At 65.7% G+C, this 23,263-nt stretch overlaps 1 protein-coding gene across 10 annotated transcripts in view; it reads left to right on the forward strand.

The window, feature by feature from the left end:
* Positions 1–22,818, forward strand: part of ASPG (asparaginase) — a 41,000-nt gene extending 18,182 nt beyond the window's left edge. For 2 of the 10 annotated variants that reach the window (XM_047864035.1, XM_047864036.1), the window contains 15 exons: positions 3,920–4,028; positions 4,704–4,815; positions 7,193–7,318; positions 7,629–7,712; positions 8,562–8,688; positions 12,589–12,701; positions 14,951–15,133; positions 15,230–15,343; positions 15,900–16,016; positions 17,128–17,223; positions 17,469–17,632; positions 19,586–19,672; positions 21,583–21,682; positions 22,052–22,128; positions 22,279–22,818. In XM_047864035.1, the coding sequence (XP_047719991.1) occupies positions 3,920–4,028; positions 4,704–4,815; positions 7,193–7,318; positions 7,629–7,712; positions 8,562–8,688; positions 12,589–12,701; positions 14,951–15,133; positions 15,230–15,343; positions 15,900–16,016; positions 17,128–17,223; positions 17,469–17,632; positions 19,586–19,672; positions 21,583–21,682; positions 22,052–22,128; positions 22,279–22,753 (2,084 nt within the window). In that variant the 3' untranslated portion in view covers positions 22,754–22,818. Of the gene's footprint in view, positions 1–2,532; positions 2,613–3,567; positions 3,820–3,919; positions 4,029–4,703; positions 4,816–7,192; positions 7,319–7,628; positions 7,713–7,848; positions 8,006–8,561; positions 8,689–12,588; positions 12,702–12,921; positions 13,156–13,909; positions 14,679–14,950; positions 15,134–15,229; positions 15,344–15,899; positions 16,017–17,127; positions 17,224–17,468; positions 17,633–19,585; positions 19,673–21,582; positions 21,683–21,946; positions 22,028–22,051; positions 22,129–22,278 lie in introns of those variants that run through there. The other 8 variants (XM_047864039.1, XM_047864037.1, XM_047864041.1 and 5 more) reach the window with 8 other exon arrangements.
* The last annotated feature ends 445 nt before the right edge of the window (positions 22,819–23,263 follow it).

Consider the following 23,263-nt stretch of genomic DNA (forward strand, 5'->3'; position numbering starts at 1 on the left):
GGAGGGCCTTGGGCAGCCCCTGCCCTCTCCGAGCCCAGCAGGGGTCGTTGAACTCGGGACAGTATCAATGATTAACTCGCCTGGCACTGCTGACGGGGCTCCAGCCTCGGGACAGTGGCAGAGGGTGGCGAGGGGAGCAGGCCAGCCACAGCTAGGCTGTTTGGATTGTCACTGTGGAGGGTGTAAACAGTGGCCTGCAGGGCACACGGCTCCGCCTGTCTGAACCCTGCCAGAGGCCGGGACGGCGAGCGGAGGGCAGAGGCCGCTGCAGCCTGGGACACCCCTGGACCCATCCCTTCTCTGAGTCCAGCAGAGATGTCACAGGTCAAGGGGCATCATGAAAGCAGAGTCAGATGATGGCCTCGGTCCCAAGGCTGAGCAGCATCAGCGGCCCCTCCCACCCAGCTGAGGAAGCCAGAGGCCCCTCCCATCCGGCTGAGGGAGCCAGAGGCCCCTGTGACCTCTGAGTGCCGCCCTGCCCCAGCATCCCTTGCAGGCACTTGCAGACACGGCATGGGGAGCAGAACTTTGGGGGCAGGTATCTGAACATGCCAGGACAGCCTGGGGTGGGGGTCACAGTTGGTCCTGCAGCCAAGGGTCGCCCATAAGGGTGGTTCCACCGTCTCTCGGTCACTGCAACATGGCATCTGAGCACTCGACCTGGACCTCCTCCCTGAGCGTAGCTTCACACGCTCACGTTTTTCTAGCCGAAGCTATAGGTGGTTCCCCGGGGACCCTCAGTCCTAGAGGACAAACCGTCCCTTAGACACGAGGGGTTTGGCCGTAGCTGAGAAGCATGGTCTGCTTCTGGTTTTATAGGGGCCTGGTGGGGGGGCGGGGGCCCTTGTGGAGAAAAATAATACAATTTACAAAATTAGAGTTCAGTGTGAGAGCAGACGTTTATGCAGAACGAGTAAGGAAATCATAACAAATGACCGGTTTGAAAAAGCCAAGGATGTCTCAAAACCCCAAGGCACGATTTTTGTTCGTTAACGTCCTGACTTTCTCTCAGCTCTTTCCCCCCATTTTCTGGCTGCACGTTTTCCCACGCTCTTTTGGTGTCACGGTGCCGTGGCGGGTTTTGCCCAGAGAGAACAGACCAGGAGGGCATCGCCTCTTCTTGGGCCAGCGTTGTCTGTGCCGCGCACATAAGTCCCGGGCGGGAACAGCAGGGTCCCACCCTTCGGGGTCCTCTGGCCCTGCCGCTTCCCACCCCGCTGCAGCAGGATGCCCCCGGCGGTCACTGCCTCACCGTCGGCCAGCAACGGCCTGGCTGTGGGTGGAGGCGACCACCCACATCATGAGCTCGTCCCGTGAAACCCAGACCACGTGGATCCCCACCTCCCCTGCCCCGTCCGTGGATCCCCAGGTTGGCACCACCCCCCACAAGGAGCTGGGGTGGAAAGTGGCTCTGTGAGCGTCCTGGGGCTGCTCCAACACGTGACCAAGCAGGTGGCCCCCTTGTGCTACAGGCAGGCGTCTGACATGGGGCAGCGAGGGTCCGTCCTTGCTGCTTCCTTGGCTGTGATTGAATCGCCGTGGTCTTCACGGCCGGCGCCTTCACGCGGCTCTCTGCCCTGTCCTCACGTGGCTGCCTCCTCCGTGTGTCCAGTCTCCCACACTTAGGGCCCACCAGCATAATCCAGTGTGGTGCCCCCGTCTCCAGACCCTTAACTCCATCGCACCTGCAAAGACTGCCTTTCTCGCGGGGAGGGCATGTGCACCTTTGGGGGCTGCCTGTCAGCCTGCCGAGAGTGGGGTCGGGGAGCTTGGCCACCAGGGCTGGGCGGCCGGGTGGCTGTGAGCCCTCCTCTGTGCCCGGGTTCTGAAGTTCTGTCCTCGATGCTGTCCTCGATGCTGGTGGGGCTGGTGAGCCTGGACCTGTGTGGAGGCAGGCACGTGTCCTGGTCATGCTTCGGGCGTCTTGGAGGTGTGGCCAGGCGGGCAATCGTGCACTGATGTCCCCCTCTGTCTCCTGAGCCCCATCGACGTGGTGTTTCCTCAAGCAGCCCCGTAGCAGCTAACCCGCATTGTTTACTCCTGCAGTAAACATGCGTGGAGCCCCTGCTGGGGCCGTGTGCGGGGCGGGGGCTCCCCTGGGGATCCCTCTCCGGGTGGGGAGATGGCACTATGAACATCCAGGAGCACCCATGGGGCCAGTGTGCCTGGCACGTAGAAGGTGGGCACATGGAGGGAGCCTGAGCAAAGCTGAGCGAGCGAGGAGTGCAGTCCTGCTGAGCGTGGAGTGGGCCGGGCTTCTGCCCCACAGATGCTGTGTGACGACACGGACGTGCTGCGCCCACTCTCCACCTGTTTGGGGTAATGTGCTAAGCGGCCGTGGGAAGCCGATCTGCCTGAGCGGCCCTCAGAAGGCCACGGTGGGGGGGCAGCCCCTGCCGGGAGCTGCAGGGCGGGAGGGAGGGCATCAGTGGGCACGAGGGACAGGAGAGGGCCCAGGGTGTGGGCTGGAGATTCAGGGCCTGATGCTGAGCTGCTGGCCCTCAGGAAAAGAGCAGATTCACGTTCAGCGGCGGGAAGCTGGCCGCCGGCCTGGTGAGGAGACAGACTCTCACGGTGGCCTCAGGAAGGACTGAGCGGCACGGTGTCCGCGGGTGAGGCGAGTGAGCTTTCCGGCTCCTTAAAGGGAGGAGATGACTCAGAGGCCAAGTCAGAGAGATCACAGCATGGGAATTAAAGCCGTTGCTGGCTGTGAACACGGAGCATGGGGCCCGAGCCCGGGAACGCGGGAAGCCCCTAGAAGCTGAGAACCACCCCCGTGGGAGAGGCAGCAGAGAAGCAGTTGTACACGCATGGAACTGAATTCCGCCGACACCCTGAGCGGGCCTGGGCAGACCGTCCCCCGGCACTGCCAGTGAGGTCACAGCCCTGCTGGCACTGGAGGCTTCTCAAAGCCCGAACAGCAGGATGTTTTAGGCCGCTAAGCGGCAGCGGGGGCTGGACGTGCCCCGTGGGCTGCGGAGGCCGAGAGCAAGGGTGTCGTCCAGGAGTGACCACTCGCCTGGTCTTGAAAGGTCTTCCTTCCTCATTTCAGTTAAAGGCGTTTCTCGAGGAAGGGGACCCTGTTGTCCTTGTCACTGTGTCCAAGTGTGTGGGAGGCGCCCGGAGAAGTTAGCTGACCTGTCCAAGGTCATGGTGCTGGTAGGGAGCAGGGAGGGACAAGAGGGAGCCTTTGCCGAGGGGTTGTTTCTAGCAGACACAGCTGTGACCTTTGATGGTTTTCTAAAATACAACGCCATTTCTGCCCAGTGCCTCAGATGCCTGTTTCTGGCACATGGGACATGTTTCTGGGTTTTGGAGGGGTCACACAGCCTAGTGAGGGAGCAGGGGCCGCTGGGGAAGTGTGTGGGAAGGGCATCGGGGCCTGGACGTCAAGGAGGGCTTCCTGGAGGTGGTGACCTGAGCGGGGGCGAAGCACATACTGGGTTTGAAGGAGGAGGGGCTAAGGACTTCCAGGCAGAGCAGACAGCATGTCTGCCCACAGGAGTTAGTGTGGTGACCTGGCAAGTGGTGGGGAGAAGCGTGGGTGCGTTGCGCTGCATTGTGATGGAAGGCGGGGGACAGCCTGGGCCCCTGAACCTCAGCTGGGAGCACGGGGTCGCCTGGAGACGGGGTGGGCCGGGGCAGGCCCTGGGTGGAGTGGCCAGAGGGGGGCTGCCCGGCCCCCCGGGAGGAAGCCGTCTCATCCGGACCTGGAACGGCTGCCCAATCTCACCAGGGCCCTGGATTCTGTCCCCACCCCAAACCCCTGACCCCTGGCCTGGCCTGGCCCCCGCCCTGGCCTGGCCCCCAGCGTGTTGGGTAAGTGCCCTGATGAGGAGGGAGGGGCCGGCGGTTACAGGAGCCCGTGGTGGCTGCTGGCCCCTGACCCCACACCCCCTGCGCTGGGTTCTGCCTGCAGTGCTCGTCCCTGGGAGGGGCCTGGCCGCTGCCTTGAGGACGCTGCCCATGTTCCATGATGAGGACCACGCCCGGGCCCTTGGCCTCCCGGAGGACACCCTGGTGCTGCCGTGAGTGTGGGGCCTTGGGGCCCAGCCGGGGATGACGGCCTGCTGTCGTAGGGGTGGGCCTATCCTGAGACGGGACAGCTCCTGCAGGGTCCGTGGGGCAGGCTGTGGTCACTAGTGTCATGGCTTTAGCACCAACCAGCGGCCCTCTTTCAAGTGAGCCTTGGGGGGCTACAGGCCTTGGGCCTAGCCACTCGGGGACCCAAGCCCATCGGGAGAGGCAGGGGCTGGCCCCAGGTAGCCCCCGCCTCCCCCCGGTGCAAAGTTCTCTCTGTTTCTTTGTTCTGGGCCAAGGCTGCCTGGTGCCCTTCATGGCCTCCTGGTCTGGCTTCCCTCCTGCCAGAGATCGTCCTCCCAGGGTCCGCTCCTGGCCCATGGAGGACCAGGCCTGGGCCCCCTCTTAGTCCCGGTTCTGGGAAGGTGACACTGCTGGGGAGCAGCCTGTCCCGGCCCAGCCGTGACCCCTCGTGAGGACCAAGGTCCCTGTTCCTGGGCACTCTGGGTGGAAGGAAGGCTGGGCCCTGTATTCAGGTTGCTGAGAGACTGTGGATATGCAGAACCTACTGAGAAGCCCCTCAGTGCAGGGGGGCAGACGAGGGGGGCTGGCTGGGTGGAGGGGAACAGAGCAGGCCAAGGGAGGAGGGGACAGAGTGGGAGCCCTTGTTCTCCCTCCCGCAGGCCCGCCAGCCCTGACCAGAGGGTCATCTACACGGTACTGGAGTGCCAGCCCCTCTTCGACTCCAGTGACATGACTATCACCGAGTGGGTTCAGATTGCCCAGACCATCGAGGTAGTTGGGGAGTGTGGGTGGGACTAGTGGTGTGGGTGGAGCTGTTACTGGGGGGTGGGGAACTGGGAGTGTGGGCGGGGCTGTTTGTGGGCGTGGCTGACTAGGTAGGTGGGGCTGTGTATACTGGGAGGGAGTGTGCGTGGGGCTGTACGTATGGTGGGGTTGGGAGTGTGGGCAGTGTTGCGTGTACTGGGCAGGGCTGAGTGGGTGGGACTGGAACTGTGGGCGGGGCTGCATGTATGGGTGGGGCTGGGCGTGTGGGTGGGGCGGGAGTATGTAGGTTGGGGTGGGAATGTGGGCGGTGCTGTGTGTACTGGGCGGGGCTGGGAGCGTGGGTGGGACTGTACTGGGAGGGGCTGTGAGAGTAGGGCTGAGAGTGAGGGCGGGGCTGGGGTGTGTAGGCGTGGCCACACATGTGTATGGGCGGGGCTGAAAGTGTGGGCAGGGCTGGGTGTGGACTTGACTGGGGTGTGGGCAGGGCTGGGGTTATGGGCGGGGCTCGTGGGCCGGGGAGGAGCCAATGCTGCGGAAGCACTCCCCTGAGGTGTGTGGGGATGGAGTCCACCTGCCTGGTCTGAGACCCTGGAACGTCTGGGAATGGCAGCTTCAGGAAAGTGCTGGATCCTTGGGTCACATCTCAGCTGCAAGGCCTTGAGGCACTTTCCCACGTGCAGGCAGAGGATAGGCAGCGAGGGCCATGTCCACTCTCCTGGTGAGGAAATGGTCTGGACAGCAGCCCTAGTGTGTTCCTGTAATTGGTTTGTCTGAGTTAGTATCCTAGGCTGGGATGCACGATGCTTCCCTGAAGGTTGGCAGGCTGCATGTCTGGCCCACCCTTCTCTGTTCACCCTACCCATGCCCACCCTGGAGTTGGGACTTTAGTGGATTTGGAGCCCGTAAAAAGCTCAGAACCCCGTGCAGGTCTTGTGGTTTACAGCATCACGTGGTGACCCCTTGGACCTGCTGCCAGCGTGCCCCTCCATCAGCTTTCCTCTCCGTTCTGCCCAGTCTCCTCATCACCAGCCCCGCTCCTGCACAAGCCTGGCCCTGCGGCCTGACTGCCTCCCTGGGGGGCCCTGCCGCCCCACCCCCACCTCCTCCGGCCCCGACTCTCACCCGTCTCCCTTAAGCCTCGGAGGCTCATCACACAGGCTCCCCTTCCCTGCTGCTGGGGTCTGGCCCCAGTCACACGCTTGTGTTCTTTAGTCCTGCGGGGAGAGCAGCTCCCTGGGCTGCATCCCCTTTCACTGTGAGCAGGACACTGTGTGGTCCTGGGCCTGGTCCTTGGGTCCATGAACGGGGCCACTGGCTGCCAATGGGTGTGTCTGTGGCCATAGTCCGGGGCAGCTACCCTGGCTTGTGGCCAGCACTGTCCTCTGGTTGGGGCCTGACCACTTTGCTGTCCTGGCTGCAGTGTCCGGCCACATGCAGACTCAAAGGGCCTTCGGGGCCTGCCTGTGTCAGTGCCCTGTGTGGCCAGCAGAGGGTGCCCCAGCCCGCCACATGGTTCAGCAACCATGGTTCCAGGGCCAGCCTGGCTTGATCAGGGTCCCTTCAGGAGGGACTGGACCCTCTGGTTCCCAGAACTGTGCCCTTGTGACCATAGCCCGGGCCAGCCACCCTCTTAGGGTCGGCCTTGGGTGCCCTCTAGGTGGTGGCCTGAGGATGTCCTCTCAGAGGTGGCCAGCACGCCTGTATCTGGAAGGACCCTTCCCCACCTGCCAGCATCCTGCCTTCCTGCCAGGTCCTGTTCCAGGCAGCGTCCCAGATCACCTGTCAGCTCCTGGCACCGGTTGTGCCTTGTGCCCACTGCTGTGTCCCTGCCTGGCCCTCCTATAGGACCATGGGCTCGCAGGCTCACGCACCCCCACAGCCCCCTGCCTGGAGGCAGTGGTCATGCGGCAAGGGGCCCTCCTGGAGAACTGTGCTGACACACACAGTAGTCTGGTGTGGTCCTCCAACTCGCCAGTGTTCTTGGGACCCCTGACTGGGCATCGCCTGGGGGAGATGCTGGCCAAAAGTCCAGAGGGGACCTTCCTATCCTAGGAGAATGTCCAGAGACCCCTCCTCGCTAGGCCATGTCTCTCATGCAATTAGAGGTGTCAGGAAAGGAAGCTGTCCTGGGTGTGGGGGAGAGCATGGAGGGGTGAGACTCCAGGTAGAGGCTTGCTTCCCACAGAGTGTCTTCTGGGCCAAAAGTGACCAGGATCCCACCTGTGCCTCCCTGATTCCCTCCCTCTGCCTTTGGGATTGTTTCCTTTTTTTTCCCTGAGGGGGTGGGAGACCAGCTAGCTGCCTGTCTCCAGGAGGAGGCCTGTCCCCAGGAGGGGGCCTGTCCCTGGGAGGAGTCCGGCCTAAGCTTGCTGCACCCCCACAGAGACACTATGGGCAGTACCACGGGTTCGTGGTCATCCACGGCACTGACACCATGGCCTTCGCGGCCTCCGTGCTGTCCTTCGTGCTGGAGAACCTGCAGAAAACCGTCATCCTAACTGGTGCCCAGGTAATGTCCCGGGCTGACCGGAGAGCACAAGGGCCTTCCTGGGCCACTGGGGGAGTTGGCACTGTGGGGGACCCAGGCCGCATCCTGGGCCTCTTGCTTAGTTCTGCAGCTCCCCAAGGCAGCGCCTGTCCTGTCTGTTCTGGCCGGCCAGGCTGGTCAGTGCCCTGGGTCCTGTGGGTGGGTGGGTGGATCCATGGCCTGCTGTCCGCCTGGTCCAGCTGCCCTTTCTTTGTCCCCCCCCCCCCCCCCCCGCCTTCATTCTTCCCTCTGGTATTGCGTGAGTCTCAGCCCATCTCCGGCCTCCCCCCAGGTGCCCATCCACGCCCTATGGAATGATGGCCGTGAGAACCTGCTGGGGGCCCTGCTCATGGCCGGCCAGTACGTGATCCCCGAGGTACCCTTCCCTCCCTGGCGTGGGCTGCAGGGGGCGTGGCCTGCGTGGCGCAGGCAGGGGCTGTGGTTGGCACTCAGGTGGGACATGCAGGTGAGCCGTCAGCCAGGGTTTGAAGATGTGTCTTTTGCCTTACAAGTGGCATACACCGTCACCGTGGAAAAACCCGAAAATAAAGAAAGCAGACGGGAACAAAGCCACCCATGTCTTACTTCCCAGAGACGCTGCTGTTAACAGCGTGCTGTGTTCTCTTCCGGGTTACGTGTTACACGTGTTCACGTTATGTGTGTTTACGTGTAAGTTTCTGTCAAAGGAGGTTGTACACAGTATAGCTGTGGACCTGGCTTGCCCTGCTCAGCATTCTTTGTCCACACGGCAGCACGGGGAGACCTTACGAGACCCCCTAGCACTGCAGGGGACCCTGTGCCGGGGGAGGGCGCTTCACCGAAGCACAGTTCACGCTGTCTCCCTACTGCTGTGCCTCCCTCCCTCCCCCAGGAGGACAGCCCTAGAGCAGCTGGGGCGGGGGGCAGAACGAGACCCCCCAGCCCCTGAGCTCCGGAGCGCGGACACTGTGGTGAGGGGTGGGCCGAGTTCACCAGGGACTTCCTGAGAAGCAGGGATGGGGGCAGAGGGCAGGTGGGAAGTAAGGGGCGGCAGGGCCCTCGGGTGGCCAGCTCCCTGCCTGACTCTCCCCAGGCCCTGTGGGATGGGCGGCAGGGAGGGCAGCAGCCGCAATCGACATCTGCAACCTGTCCTCAGTGGGTGCTCCGCTGATGGCAGGGGGGGAGGCCGGAGGGCCCTGGGGCTCCCCAGCACTGAGCCACTGCCTCTCGCCACCCCCCCCCCCAGGTCTGCCTGTTCTTCCAGAATCAGCTGTTTCGGGGCAACCGAGTGACCAAGGTGGACTCGCGCAGGTTTGCGGCCTTCTGCTCCCCCAACCTGCCCCCTCTGGCCGTTGTGGGAGCTGACGTCATACGTAAGCTGGGCGGCGAGCAGGGCCATCCCGTGAGGGCTCCCGCCCGGGGTTTCATGCCTGGAGCTGGGCGGGAAACCGTGTCTGGGGCCCCAGAGAGTCCCCCTGCTGCCCTGGGCTGCAAAGTCGGGGGCCGCTCAGAGAGGGGGCCTGTGTGGGCCACCAAGGGGGGAGCGTCGGTGGGGAGCCTCAGCTCGGAGCCGGGGGCTGAACCAGAGGAGGAGCAGGCTTGGGGGACCTGTGACCCTGAGTCCAGGAGTCTGTCTGTGACCCTGATGTGCACCTGGGTCCCCCGGGACGAGGTTCCTGTGCTGTGACCTCGTCCCTGGAACTTCCAGGGGAGTCCTCTGCCTCCTGAGCCTGGCAGGCAGCCCAGCCCCTAGGGAGCCCCTGACCCACTCTCGCCTCTCCCTGAGTGTAGAGCTGTCTCTGACCTTGTTCTCAGCAAGGGCGGCTGGCCTCACTCACCCAGAGGGAGTCACCCCCCAGGGCTGCCCTGTCTCCACCCAGGATGTCTGCCCTCCTGCTGTGTCCCCAGGAGTCCCCACTCCGGGTCCATGGTGGGCACAGCACAGTGGGCACAGCTTGGGGGCCTGCCCTGTGTCTCCTCCTGACTGAGCTGGGGGGGGCCTGGGCACCTGTCCCCGCCCCACCAGCTGTGGGGTCCTGTCCTAGAGACCCCGTGGTGGTGGCAGGGGTGCTGTAGGGCCTGGCAGAACCAGCCCTCCTGGGGGGGACTTTAGGGCTTAGAAGCCTGAGAGGCAGGGGACCCAGCACCAGCAGGACCAGGTGGCTCTTCTGGTTAGACTGCCTGACTGCAGGCCCTTGGGAGGGCAGCGCTGCCTCCTCGCCCACATGGGCTCCGCTGGGGCCTGAGGGGCGGTTCCAGGAGGCTGGCATGGGGAGAGCCCTGGGGTCTGCTGGTGCAGCGGCCTCCACGCCCGCAGGAGGGTGAGCAGATCGAGACCAGGGAAGGAAGTGGACTCTGGGTGGCCAGAGCCTTGACTTCCTAGGGACAGGGGCTTTCTGGTATGTTCCAGCACAGGCAGGGCCTCAGGAGCACCGGGCCCAGGCCGGGTAGGGGCTGTAGGGGCGGAAGTCTTTTTGGGAAGGCTGATGATGAAGGCTCGGAGCGGGGAGGGGCTCTGGCTGCTGCTGGGCTGTCTGTGGAGAGCAGATGGTGGGAGCGGGTCCTTCCTGGGATGGGCAGGCTGGTCACGTAACTCTGGAAGCTGCCAGTGACTCTGGATCCCAACAGGACACACAGAGTGGGGATGCCAGCATGGTGATGGCCACGACCTGGCTGTGCCCCGGGGTTCTCTTCCCGGGCAGCAGGGGGCCACAGGGGAGGAAACCGAGGTGGAGAGGCCCGCAGAGGGAGGTGTTGGCTCAGCCAAGCCCTGACTCCCATTCTGGTGGTCTTACCCTGCACCCTCTCCCCCCGCCCACCCTCCACTTCCCCGAGCGCCCTCCAGGGGTCACGAGACAGAACACGTGAGCAGATGTGAGGTATGTGCGGCACTCCCAGGGCGCCGGGAGCCAGGCGGGGGGCCACTTGCTCACTGAGCGGTCAGGAGGGCTCCCTGGAGGAGGTGGCACGCATACTGGTGCTGGAGGACAGATCAGCTTCCTGGCCGCGGTGGGTGGCGGTGCTCAGCCCCTCCTGCCCCCGTGCTGGCCAGCTGGGGAAGGAAGGCATGGGCACCAGGAGTGGGCCGCCCGCTCTGCAGGCCCGGCTCCCTGCTGGGGACTGAGTCACACTTCATCTGGGGCTCAGGAGGGGGACTTCCGGGGACGCACCCTGCTGGCAGGCCTGGAGGACTTCACCCGGGACGGCAGGGCTCTGTCTGTGCTGCACCAGGCCCAGGCAGGCCTCAGGGCATGGAGCACGCTGAGGCAGGCCCGGCCTGGAAGCCTGGTGGGCGCAGGGCAGAGGCCACCCCGGCGCCCCAGGCCCATGACCCCGCCAAGATTGTTTCCCGCTGGCCAGGGTGCCCGTGCAGAGCGTGAGAGCCTCTGCCCCCACCTGCCCCGGGCCCGTTCCGGCAGCCGGTGTTGAGAAACACCAGGTTCTGCCCAGGATGTGGCAGGCAGGACTGCCGGGGGGGTTGGGGGGGCGGGGGGGGCCGATGACGCCTGGGCTGTCAGGGGCTACCCCCCCTCCTGTTGGGGAGCTGGAGGACGACCCCCCAGCCCAGCCTGGACTTTCCCTTGTGTTTTTACTTCCCTCTGTGAGGCCACTACAGGCAGGGCTTGGGGGTCAAGGGGCGTGTGATGGTGACCCTGCCACCAGCTGCGGGGACAGCAGAGCCCAGGACCCTCCTGTGCGGGGGGACTGTCAGAGGTCTGCGTGGTGAGGTGGCACTGTCACGGTGCCCCTCGTGCTACGTGGATACCACCCCGCCCTCCTCCCTCGGCTCCGCTGGGGGAAGAAGGACTGGGGCCCCGCGGGCTCTTGTGGGCAAGGTCCAGCCGTGCAGGGAGGGGGCGTGGGCTCTCTTTGTCTCCATAAAGCCCCCTTTGCAGCCATAACTCCTGGGCGGTGGCAGCGCTCCTGCCCTCCCCACCAGCTTATCTGCTCGTCCAGCTGGGGCGCTCGGCCCTAAATTAAAGGGCGTCTCTCACTGCTGATTGATGCCGCGGGCCCCCTCCTGCTGCCCATCCCCCCACACCCCCTTTGACGCATCGGGAGAGGGCAGCATGTGTCCGGAACGTTCCCTGGTTTATTATCACACATGAATTGCTCTGGTGGAAACAGCAGGAGGCGTGCAGGCTTACACCCCCACGCGGGCGGGGGCATAGGGAGGAGCCCTGGGCCAGGGTCCTGGGTGCACCCCTCCCACCATTCTCGTCCTGGCTCCACACCTGACTGGATGAGCAGTCTGGGTGGCCCTTGCCCACTCTGGGCCTTGGTTTCCCTGTGCTGGACTCGGGGGTCTCCGTGATGCCTGCTACCTCAGAGAGGCTGTAATCACAGTCCGTGCCAGTGGGCATCGACGCCTCCGCCCAGATCGCGCTGTCTTGTGCCGAGGACTGGAGAGAACGGGGTCCTGTGCTGGGTGTGGGGCTCCTGAGGGCCCAAAGGCTGGGCCTGCTGCCCAGCCCCTCCCTTTACCCCCCGGGTTTGGGAGGCATCTGCCAGCTTGGTCCTGGCAGAGCAGTGACTTCGGACCGGCAGGGAGACGGGCCTTCTGGGCAGCTCCTCTGTGTGGTGGGTGAAAGGGGCACGGACCCCGAATATCTGCCCCCCACTTTCCACAGGGCCTGGGGCGTTGGGCCTCAGATGGAGGCTTTCTGTCCCCAAAGGCGGGGGGCCCAGAAGACTCGTTCACTGGTTCACCCATTCCTTCCTTCCTTGACTCTCTGAGCTGTGGGCGAGGTGGGTGCCCAGCGAGGCACAGGTGAGGCTGGCTGGTCAGAGGACCGGGCCGACTCCTCCTGGCGTCCAGAACAACAAACCGTTTCTGGTTCGTCAGCTCTGTCATGTCTGTTGTGCTTCCTGGCCTTTGCGTACGCCGTTCCCCCTGCCTGGAAGGCCTCTCCTCCACCTTCCCTGCCAGACTCAGGCAGCCTCTGTTCCCGAGGCGGGGGGGGGGGGGGGGGGGGATCCTCCTTTGTGCCCCGGACTCCGAGCCACTGCAGAGCCGGCACAGGCTGGGGCTGCACCCGACCTAAGAGTGAGCTGAGGGCCGGCAGGAGTTGCCTCGGGAGGGGGGGCAGGGCAGGGCAGGGCAGGGTGGCGGCAAGAGGGCCGGGGCTCTGGAGACACCCAGAGCGAGGCCGGGCAACACGGAGGGCCTGAGGGGCTGAACGCACCGTGGGCGTTGCTGGGGCCGAGTGCGTGCGGGGGTGTCGGCTGTCCGGTGGCCCAGCGGTGCCACACGTGTACCTCTGCCCTCACAGTCAACCGGGAGCTGGTGCGGAAGGTCCGAGGGAAGGAGCGGCTGGTGGTGCACAGCAGCGTGGAGCGTGACGTGGGGCTGCTGCGTCTCTACCCCGGGATCCCCGCTGCCCTGGTAGGGACCCGCCCAGCCCTGCACGCCCTCCGCACTCCCCCGCATCCTGTGTCCTGCCCCGCCCCTTCCCGCCCCTTCCCATCCCCCACCCCGCCACGGGCCCGGGCACGCAGGCCCCTTGGCGTGCTGAAGCTGCACGTGTCCCCGAGACCTGCACCCCTCCCTTGCCTCTTCCGCTGGGGCTTCGGGGCCCGGTCTTCCCTCATTTGCAACGCGGGCTGACCGCGTGGATGCCTGTGGACTCGTGGCCCGGGTTCCTGCAGGGCCGCGGGGGGCGTGGCCCTAAGGCTGCTCCTTCGGTGGCGGCTCTGCCCCGTCCTCCGTGTGCTCCCTGCTCATGACCCCTCGGCCACCAGCTGCCACTGGGGTAGACACGGTGCCTGACTGCGGCCTGCCTTGTGAATTGGGCTCAGATGCCACGTGGCCCGTCCCATAGAGGGTGTCTGAGCTGAAGGTACCTCTGGGCATCGCAGGGCCACGAGCCGGGGTGTGGGTGCTGGGCTCAGTGCTGTGACCAGCCGGGCACCGTGGGCAGATGCGGCTTTGCGGGTACGTTCCCGCACACAGGGTGGCCTGGTGGGTGCTAGTGCCCTGGGCTCTGGGTCGCTCACAGTCTGTGAACCGGTACCTGACCCCCTCAAAGGCACTGGGGACAGACGGGGTGGTCTTCCCACCATGTGTCCCCCGTGCTGGTCCCGGGCCTGGCCTAGGACAGCGTCCCACAGTACGTGGGACATGTACTCAGTGCTGTGAAAGATCCGGTAGGAAAGATGGGGGGAGGGGGGCTTGTAGCTCAGGTGGCCTCCCCGAGACTGGACCAGAGATGGTGCTGGAAGCTCTTGCGGGGAGCCAGGGTGTGCAGGCCACGCGCACCAGGACCCCTGTCCTACAACCAGAAGCGGGGCCCGGCCCCGTGTATGTGCCCCCCGCCGTCCTGCCACCGCTGTGCTCTGTGTCACCCGCAGCCCGAGGGTCCGCGAGGGTCCTTTCTCCCCAGGCCCCTCTGAAGGGCAGAGACCCTCAGAGTAGGAGGCAGTTCGAGGCCCTGGGGCTGGGCCTCATGGCCTCCCTGGGCTGGAGCCTGCTCCTCCAACGGTTGGTCTCGAAAATGAGGGATATCCCAGGAGCTGACACTGGCGGTCGGGCTGGACCGGCGGGGAGTGTGGGGGGGTGGGGGGTGGGGGCCCACGTGAGAGACTGTCACCAGGGGACAGGTGCGGGCCTGGGTGGGTCTCACGTTTGTCGTATCTGTGTGTCACTGTCCGAGGCTGCCAGGTTGAATGGGGCTGAGCCACACAGGACCCTTCAGGGAGAATCGTGCTGGGCCTCTGAAATTCCTAGAACTCACCATAGCTGGGGGAATGAAGGGCCATGGAGCTGGCTCCCCAGCCCTGCCCCCACCCCACAAAGCGGGGCGAGGCTTGTGCAGGGGAAAGGGCCCCGGGGGCTTTGCTTGCTGGGGGCAGCTGGGCCGTCGGGGCGGGGCCTGCTTCCTGCGGTGCGTCTCGGGGCGTCGCCTCCCCATCCCCGGTGTCTACCAGGGACAGGGTGCAGTCACCTCTGACCTCTACCTGGAGAAGCAGAGGGAGCTGGACTCAGCCTTTCTGATGAGGGGTCAGGGCTCTGACGGGGGACACAGCCAGAGGGGTGGATGCTTGCACAGAAGTACTGTCCCCAGGCCAGTGGCTCAGCCCTTGTGTTCCCACCTGCATGGCAGATTCAGACACGGATATGGTCGTCTGGGCCACACTTACCAGCGCCCAGCACGGGGCACTGCTGAGCTGGGGAACCTGTGTTCCTGCAGCCGGGACTTCAGGGGGACCGTCCATGTGTGAGGTGGACCCCAGGTCCCGCCCGCCGTCTTCTGAGTGGAGCCTGGCGGCCAAGCAGGAAGTGCGGGGGGCTCGTTGGGGGCCCTGCATGTGTGTTTAGCTGCAGGGCACAGGCTTGCTGGGAGCAGCCCCTGCTATGTTTCAGGTATAAGGGATTGGATAGAGGGTTGGCAAGGCTGGGGGCGCGCTGGAGGGGGCGTTCGGATTGTCGCCGCACCACCCGCAGCCTTAAACACTTACGGGGGACAAGGCCTTTCCTTGGGAGGGCGTGGTGGGGAGCAGACCCTCATGGCTCTCCGTGTGGCCTGCTCAGAGCCCGGACGTCCCTGCCATAGCCGAAGGTGCAGGACAAGCCTGTGGGCTCCTGTTGCCGGAGCAAGAGGCCAAGGCCGTCCCCGTCCCTTCCCGGCCCCGCAGGTTCGGGCCTTCCTGCAGCCCCCCCTGAGGGGCGTCGTCATGGAGACGTTCGGCTGCGGGAACGGGCCCACCAAGCCGGACCTGCTGCGGGAGTTCCGGGCCGCCACCGAGCGAGGGCTTCTCATCGTCAACTGCACACACTGCCTTCAGGGCACCGTGACCTCTGGCTACGCAGCCGGCATGGTGGGGGCGGGGATGGAGGGCTGGAGGGGGAGGGGATGGGCCCGAGGGCACAGGGCGAGTGGCACCCCCTTCCTGCTCGTGCCCCCTTCCCCGCAGGCCGTGGCGGGAGCTGGCATCGTCTCGGGCTTTGACATGACGTCGGAAGCTGCCATGGCCAAGCTGTCCTACGTGCTGGGCCAGCCGGGGCTGAGCCTGGACAGCAGGAAACAGGTGTACCCTCGGCTTTGGGCACAGTTCCCCCCCTGGGCTGGGGGGCATGGGGACCCGTGTCAGGGCTGCTGAGGGCCCAGCCCAGTGGGTTGTGTGCCTGGGTCGGGAGGGGGCAGGGATGCGGGGCCTCCCCGTGGCGGGGAGACACCAGCTCTGAGGCCTGGGCTCCCTCCACCCCTTGCCAACCCCAAGCCCAGACAACGCGTTCTTTCACTCTCTCGGGGAGCCTCGGTCTGGCCAAGGCTCCTCAAACCACTCCCAGGACACCCCCTCGTCCCCCACCCTTCCCAGGGGGACCTCAGACACAGCCAACCTGGGTGGAGGCCATGGTGCAGGGGGTGGGGGATGGGGTCCTTGGGAGACCCTGAGCTAATGAAATGGAGGGTGGGGTCGGCCCATGGGGACCTGGCTGGGGTCGAGCTCAGGCCTAAGGGATACAGCCTGGACTGAGGAGTTGCAGGCCCAGGACAGCCCTCGCCGCATGCCCCAGGGGTGCCTGGGCCAGTGGTCTGCCTGCCACAGGGCATTCCTGGCTCTCTGTGTTCTCCTCCTCCAGCTGCTGGCCAGGGACCTCCGGGGGGAGGTGACGCTGCCCGCGGGGGACGAGCACCAGCCCTCGCTGACTTGTAGCACACTGGGCCGGGGGGTCGCCCAGCTCCTCAGTCTGAGCCAGGTATTGGCCAGTGTGTGTGTGTGTGGGGGGGGGGGGGGGGGGTGTGACATGGGGGCCTGAGCTGCGGGTCGCCTCTGGATATGCCAGGCACCAGCCGTGGCCCCCATCATGCCAGCACATGAGCAGAAAACCACCAGGCATGGTGTGGTTTGGGACCCAGGCGGAGGGCTGGGGTCCGCGGTGGGGAGGATTTGCGAGGATTCAGGCAAGGAGCTGCCCGTGGGAAGGGGCCGGGACGGTTTAGCGGAGTCTTGGTGACATGTGGATGGTGGGCAAAACGTGGCCCCATCACCCAGTGGGGCCAAGCTCGGCTGGACCGGGCCTGCTGATGGCCCGCGCTGGCCCCGGGTGCAGGGCTGCCTGAGAAGCGGCAGGCCTGAGTCAAGGCGGGCGCGCTGTCCTGGGTGCTGGACGGAGGGGGCGCCTGCTGCGGGGTTGGCTGGGCTCTGAGCACCGGGGCCCAGGCCCCACAGCCGCACCTGTCAGGTACAGCACCTTGAAGCTCCTCTTCACCTTCCCAGCCCGGGGGCCTGGACCTGGAAGGGGCAGGGGAGCTGAGCTCATACTTCCAGATCTAGAGTTTGGGGTTCAGGCCGGGTCAGACCCACAGGGGTGCTGGGGGCCTCCTGGTGCCCCACCTCACACCCCGCTCTGCCCGAGATGTCCAGGCCTGGCATGGGAGCTCACGGACAGCAGCACTGCAACCCGGGGTCACCCCGCATGTGACAGTTTCCCCTCTCAGACTGGGGGTGGGTGGGTCTGTGATGGACAGCTCTGGCCGTGCTCACTGCCACTTGCCCAGGGCAGGCCGTGGTCAGAGGCCGGGGTGTGTGTGGCCTGTCACCAGGGCGGCTGTGTCGGGCTTAATAGCTCGAGAGGTACGGTCGCTTTGTGGTCGGGCCCTGCCGAGGGTGCTGGGCTGGGTGTGAGGCTGCCTGCGGGGTCTCTGCTGGGCTTCCCGGCCCTCTGGCGTCCTGGGGAGCCCCTAGATGCCCCACAGCATTCCCGGCGCTGGGGGCAGGCAGCCTGAAGGAGCTCTGCCCACGTGTGGAGTAGGGCCTTCCTTTCCAGGGAGAGGCGAGATCCCAGGGTGCCGCTGTCCTCTGCCCAGGAGGCCGATGCCGTGCGGGAAGCTCTGACGCCTGGCCTGGCCTGTGCTGCGGCCCATGCGGGCGACCTGGACGTGCTGCAGGCACTTGTGGAGCTGGTGAGGCCCCCCACCGCCTCAGGGACCAGCCCCACCACGCCGGGCCCCGGGGGACGCAGGGCCGCCTTTCCCTGGGGCCCTGCTCTGCCGCGCTGGGCAGCCAGCCGGTGGGACCTTACTGCCGCTACAGGGCGTGCCGGTGGCCGTGCCGGGCCCCACTCCCGGGGTGCACCCTGCCCCTCCCGTCCCCTCCCCGCCCCTGCCCAGCGCCCCCTCGGTGGGTGACGTGCCCTTGCCTCACCCAGGGCAGTGACCTGAGCCAAGAGAACTTTAACGGTCAGACCCCTCTGCACGCGGCTGCCCGGGGAGGCCACCCCGAGGTGGTCACCATGCTGCTGCAGAGAGGGGTGGGTGTGAGCGCCCGGGATGAGGACGGACTGAGCCCGCTGCTGCTGGCGGTGAAGGGCAGGTACCTGGGCCGTGTGGGGCGGACCTGGGCACAGCTGGCTTAGACAGGGCTGCCCTGTTGCCTGTGATGACACAGCTTCCCCGGCAGAGCTGACGACACCTGCTTCCTGGAACCTCGCTGCCCCCTCCCTACACCCCCCCCCCCCCCCCCGCAAGCCTGGCAGGTACTAGCAGGGACCATGCTTGGGCCCAGACAGGGAGGACTGAATGGGCAGGGTGGTCAGGGAGGGCTTCCTGGAGGAGGTGACCTCTAAGATCAGCCAGGCAGGCGCAGCAAGACCCTGGTGCGGTTTCTAGGAAAGAAAAATGCTCACGGACAAAGCTCAAGGGGTTGAATGCGTATTTGCCGTCATCCACACACGCCTGTGGGCCTGGAGGGTGGGAAAGGGGAGAAGCCGCCGGCCCAGCACATGCATGTCGTAGACATAAAGCGGGCTACTTAGTGCCAGATGTTAGGCTGGGATGGGCACAGGTGCCCTCGGGGGACAGGCTCAGCCAGCAAGGTAGGGAAGATGTCCCCCAGGCTGGCCCCACCCAACAACTCTGATTTTTTAAAGGGAGGGGTCCTGGCCTGGCTGTGTGTGTGTGTGTGTGTGTGTGTGTGTGTGTGTGTGTCTGGGGGCAGGGGTCACAGCCCTCACTTTTCATCTTTTGTTGTTTTATCTGGTGTCTGTAGCAGTCCCCAGACCCCCCAGCCCAGACCCCTAGCTTCTCCTGGGGATTTCTCCCTATGGGCACTTGGCCGGCCGGATCCTGGGTTATTTTGTGGTGTGTGTGGGGAGTGCTGGTGAGCCTCCTGGAGAGAGGCTGAGGGTGTGTGGGCCTGGGGTCGCCACACTGTCCAGGTCAAGTCCTGCGTGCCCCAGCTGTGTGAGCCCTGGGGTGGGCATGTGACCCTCGGTGAGGAGAATGATGGGTAGCACCCTCTTTACCAGACTCTTGTGAGCATGAGGCACGGGGGGTTCCCAGGATGGGGGTGAGGGGCCAGGGCGATCCGGCTGGGTGTGGGTGGATGGTGATGAGCTCACTGTCCCTGCCCCGCCCCCCGCCCCTGGCACAACAGCCCCCCCAAACCGGTCTCCCGGCCTCACTCTCCTGGCCTTGCTCCCAGACCTGTTGTGCTCTAGAGGGCTCTCCAGGGTGGGGAGGGCAAGGCCTGGGGGGCCCCACCCTCCTCCCCAGGCTTCCTAAAAGTGGGGTGACCGTGCCATTTATAGGACACAGACACTGTGGGGCAAGGGGCCTGGTCAGCACTTCTGCTGTGAGAGCCAGCCTCCACTCGCCCTGTTCCTTTGCCTTGCCTGCCCGTGGCCCCAGCCCCCCCCCCCACGCCCCCGCCCTGGCCCTGCCCCACCTCTCACCCCCATGTCCCACACACAACCAGTGGCTGTCTCCAGGCTTGGCCCAGGCCGGTCGGCCTTGGGGAGCCCACAGACATTGGGGCCCTGCTCTGGGTCCCTACTGTTCATATTTACCCCCTAGTGTCTCACTGACACCCTACCTCCAAGGGCAGAGTGCAGGCCCGATTGACTCAGTTTCCCCAGGCGCAACCCTGGCTGGGACGGGTGCGTGTAGCGGGGCCCGGCTGTCCCCAGGTATTCACAGGGGTGCGTTGGGCCCTTAGGACGGGCTGAGGGAGACATGGCAGGGGCCTCATGATGCAAGGGGAGGAGCTGCTCAGTCAGGGCCGACGGACCCTCCAACATGGGGTGAGATGGGAGGGGGACTCAGACCTGGCCCCACCCCGCGGACCCTCGATGTCCTGGGAAGGTACCTGGATGAGTGTCAGGGCATTGCATTGGCCCGGAGCCGGGGCCGGGGCCGGGGCCGGGGTCGGGGTCGGGGGGCGGTGGCCCTGGCTGGGGGCCCAGGCTGGGGGTGGGTGAGGCACTGCCGTGCTTGAGCAGAGGCTGCCTGGGCGGGTGGGTGGTCAGCACACTCTTTCTCGTGGCAGGCATCAGGGTATCATTGGGCTACTGCGGGCAGCTGGGGCCTGCCTGTCCCCCCAGGAGCTAGAGGACGCAGGGACCGAGCTGTGCAGGTGAGGGCTGCGAGGATGCAGGGAGGGCTGGTAGGCCGGGTGGGGGGCTTCCGAAGAGGAGACCCACCCTGAGGGTTGGGGGGTTGATCCCCCTTTGGTCTGGGTGACAGGTCTCATGAGTCTCCATCCCCACCCCACCCCCCCACCATGGATGGGCTCCAGTGCGGGCCCACAGTGGTGGGACCCAGTCCCTGAGTCCCTGTCACTGGTAAACTAACCACGGGGTTGGTGGCTGTCCAGCCTGGGCACACTGCAGCCAGTCGCTAACATGGCTCTGACCTCACAGGTGCCCCGAGTGACACCAAGGCAGGCCTGGGGATACTTGGGCACAGGGGAGCGGGGGCCCTGGAGGTCTCCGGGGAGGGTGTTGGTGGTGGGCGGGGTGCAGGCCAGGCCCAGGGCTGCCGAGCTCAGCTCCTTCCTGCGTCCGCGGGCACCCCCTCCAAGCGGTGCTGCTGTCATAGCCTCACCGGCGCTGGGTCACTCGGTGCCACTTGTCAGCTCCCCAGGCTGGGTCTGAGAGCCCAGGTGGGGAGTGGAGAGAGACAGGCAGAGGGCAGGAGAAGCTTGTCCAGGAGGCCAGGCCGGGGCACTGGTGGTAGCCAGGTTTGGGGGTGTCGGAGGCAGCGTAGGTCCACAGCCCTGAATGTCGGAGCCCCCGAGCCTGGGGAGTGGGTGGTGACAGTGGGGTCTCTGGCTGAACGGCCGGGAGTGAGGCGTGGGTGAGCTCTCTGCTCACAAGAAGGCCCCGAGGCTCTGGCCCTCTTGTCCCCACCAGCCAGCGCCTCCCCCCCCCCTCGACCCTGGGGGCCCCAGTCCTAGATGTGGGGTGGGGTGGACAGGCCCCTCTGGGTCTGAGCCCGGCCTCAGGCTCTCCTGCTCTGATCTTGTGTCCCTGGGGGCGGGGCGGGGGGGGGGGGGGGACAACCCAGGCCCTGCCCTCCTCAGGTGACAGGGACAAGGTGAGCTCTCAGATGGGATGGGTCTGTTAGGACCTAGCAAGGGAGGGCCCCGCTCACAACCGCTGGCCGTGGCCCTGCAGGGACGTCTGGGGTGACTTGGTTCAGGGTTGCACGGCCAGGTGGGCCTTGATGGCTCCATTGACAAGTGGCGAAACCGAGCGTCCCGGACCTGGCGGTGGGCTTGTCCAGCCTGAGCTGCTTGGCTGCGTTTGAGGGCCCTTCCGAGAGACAAGTCTGTGGGAGGCTGGCGACAGGTCCGGGAGGGCCTGGTGCTGCCACCCAGCGTGATTCACCCCAGAAATACCTCGGCGCCACTGTGGAGGCTGCTGCTGCTGTCTCCCAACTAGGGGCGCGTCACTGAGGCCCCTTGGGGGGATAGCCTCCCCCCGCAGCACCCCCTGCCCCGGGCCAGCACACCTGGCGTTCAGTCCCTTTCCAGCTCGGCCCCCGGATGGGGAGTGGGCTTCCCTGAGGGGGGGCGGGAGGGTGAGGATGGAGGGGAGGACCCCGGTGAGGGCTCCTCCTTCTTCAGAGCACGTGGGCCCAGGTCCCTCTCCCAGTGGGCACCTGCTCCGCCACGCAGGTCCAGGCCACCCGAGGGTCTCCCGCGTGTCTCCCTGCACCACTGGGCTTGCGCAGACTTCCCTCCTGCCTCTGCGTACCCCGCCCAGGGAGAGCGAGCGGTGTTGTGAAACATGAAACTGGCATGCACGTGGGGCATGTGTGCACGCGCATGCACACTTGTGTGAGTGTGCGCCTGCGTGCGCCCTCCACCTGAGCCACAGTCACCCCCTCTGGGTGAAACCAGACCAGAGGCCCCTGGCCGGCCCCCAGGGAGCCCCGCACCGCTGCCCTCCTGCCCTGGTCGCTGGGTCAGCTGTTTGGGGACTGGCTTTGTAAAGGCGCCTGGGGTCCTGACGGCACCCCCTCCTCTGCTCCCTCTTCCAGGCTGGCTTCCAGGGCGGACCTCGAAGGCCTGCAGTCATGGTGGCGGGCGGGGGCTGACCTGGCTTGCCCAGGCTATGACGGGCGCAGTGCCCTGCTTGTTGTGAGTGCCACCAGTGCCCCCACCGCCCTCTCCTGGGCCGCCTCCTCCAGGAAGACTTCCTGACCGTTCCCCTGGCTCCCTCTCTTCCCCCCACCCGATGTCCAGACTCCTGCTCTCCTGGTCCCTGGCCCCGGAGCTGTGGGGACAAGGAGTCACGGGCGTGGGTGGGAAGAGCCAGGGAAGGCATCCAGGTGGGTGGTCAGGGGCCAGGCTGCTGGTCAGTGTCCCTGAGGCAGCCCCGCCCCCACATGCACCCTCCTGTAGGCAGAAGCAGCTGGAAACCTGGAAGTGGTGACCTTTCTGCAGAACCTCCAGGGTGGGGCTGCTGTCCAGGCCCCAGGCCCAGTAAGTTCCCTCTGCCCCACACAGGACCGAAGGCTCCCCGCTGGACTGTGGCCCCCTGTGTCTGAGGGCCAGTCCTGGGGACCGAGCCAGAGGAAGCTGAGGTGGGTCAAAGTCACTTAGGCCTGCGGAGCTGTTTCTGTAGGTGGGGCACACACTGTGTAGGCGGAGCCAAAAAGCGCTGAAGGGCGCAATCCGGGAGGGCTTCCCGTAGGAAGGGTCAACCTCACACCTCCTGTATTCTGTCTTGCCAGGCCACTCTGTGACGCACCCTACCAGAGCACCGGAGGGCCCCGGCCATGGCCAAGAGGTTCCTGGAGCCTGGAGGGGACCTCAGACCCCTCTACTGCGTGTCCTGCCCACCCTGCCCCACCCCACTGGGCGGGGGGCTCCCACCTGCCTCCTACCTCACACCCCATCCCCCCACTCCGTCATCTGGCCCTCCAGAAGACTCTCAAGTCTGGCTGGGTTTGCTCAGGTCCTTGGGTCCCTCCCTGGGAAAGGACTTGTCTGTCTGTCCCGCCCCCACACACCGCCTGTGCCCAGGGAAGAGATCTCAAGAGACCTCCGGTTTTCAGGCAGTGCTGCCTGGTGTCTAACCTGAAGCTGCCTTGCTGCGGAACAAGCCATTCCTTCCTGTTGTGGCCTGCTGGAGGGATGCCACCCCACGACTCTGTGACGTACCCCCACTGCTGGGACTCTCCCCACTCTGTTTTGCACACAACCTAAAGGTCTCGGTCGGGCAGAGCAGCAATAAAGTCTCTCTGGGGACCTCCCTCGGTCCCCAGACCCCAGCTCCAGCGCGTCCTTCTGGGTCCCAGGACTGTGGGTATGTGTGTGGGGAGTCGCGCCCCAGGCTCTGGGTCAAAGGGCCGTGTCTTCAGCACCCCCGGGGGTGAGGGACGCCGGCCGGCCCTCCCCCGCTGTCCTGCCTCCTCCTCCAGATTACTGTTCAGGCTGCAACTTCTCCAGACCACCTCTGCCCCATCTCCTCGGTCTGTCTGCTCCTTCTCCTTCTTGACACTTGAAGCCCCGGCTCCCAGCAGCCCCCACTCGTACCTGCCTCTGCCCGACTCCCCTTGTGCGGACCGACCAGACCGGACCGACCCAACTGGCTCCCTAGTCCTCCCGGCCCCTCCCAGTCTGTCTGGCTGCTCCTCAAGGTTCAGTCCAGCCCAATGTGCCCACAGCCCCTGCCCAGGGAGGCCTGAGAGGGTGACCCGCGCCGGCCCTGGCTGC

This window comes from Prionailurus viverrinus, chromosome B3, assembly GCF_022837055.1.
Source record: "Prionailurus viverrinus isolate Anna chromosome B3, UM_Priviv_1.0, whole genome shotgun sequence".
In the NCBI taxonomy this organism is placed as follows: domain Eukaryota; kingdom Metazoa; phylum Chordata; class Mammalia; order Carnivora; family Felidae; genus Prionailurus; species Prionailurus viverrinus.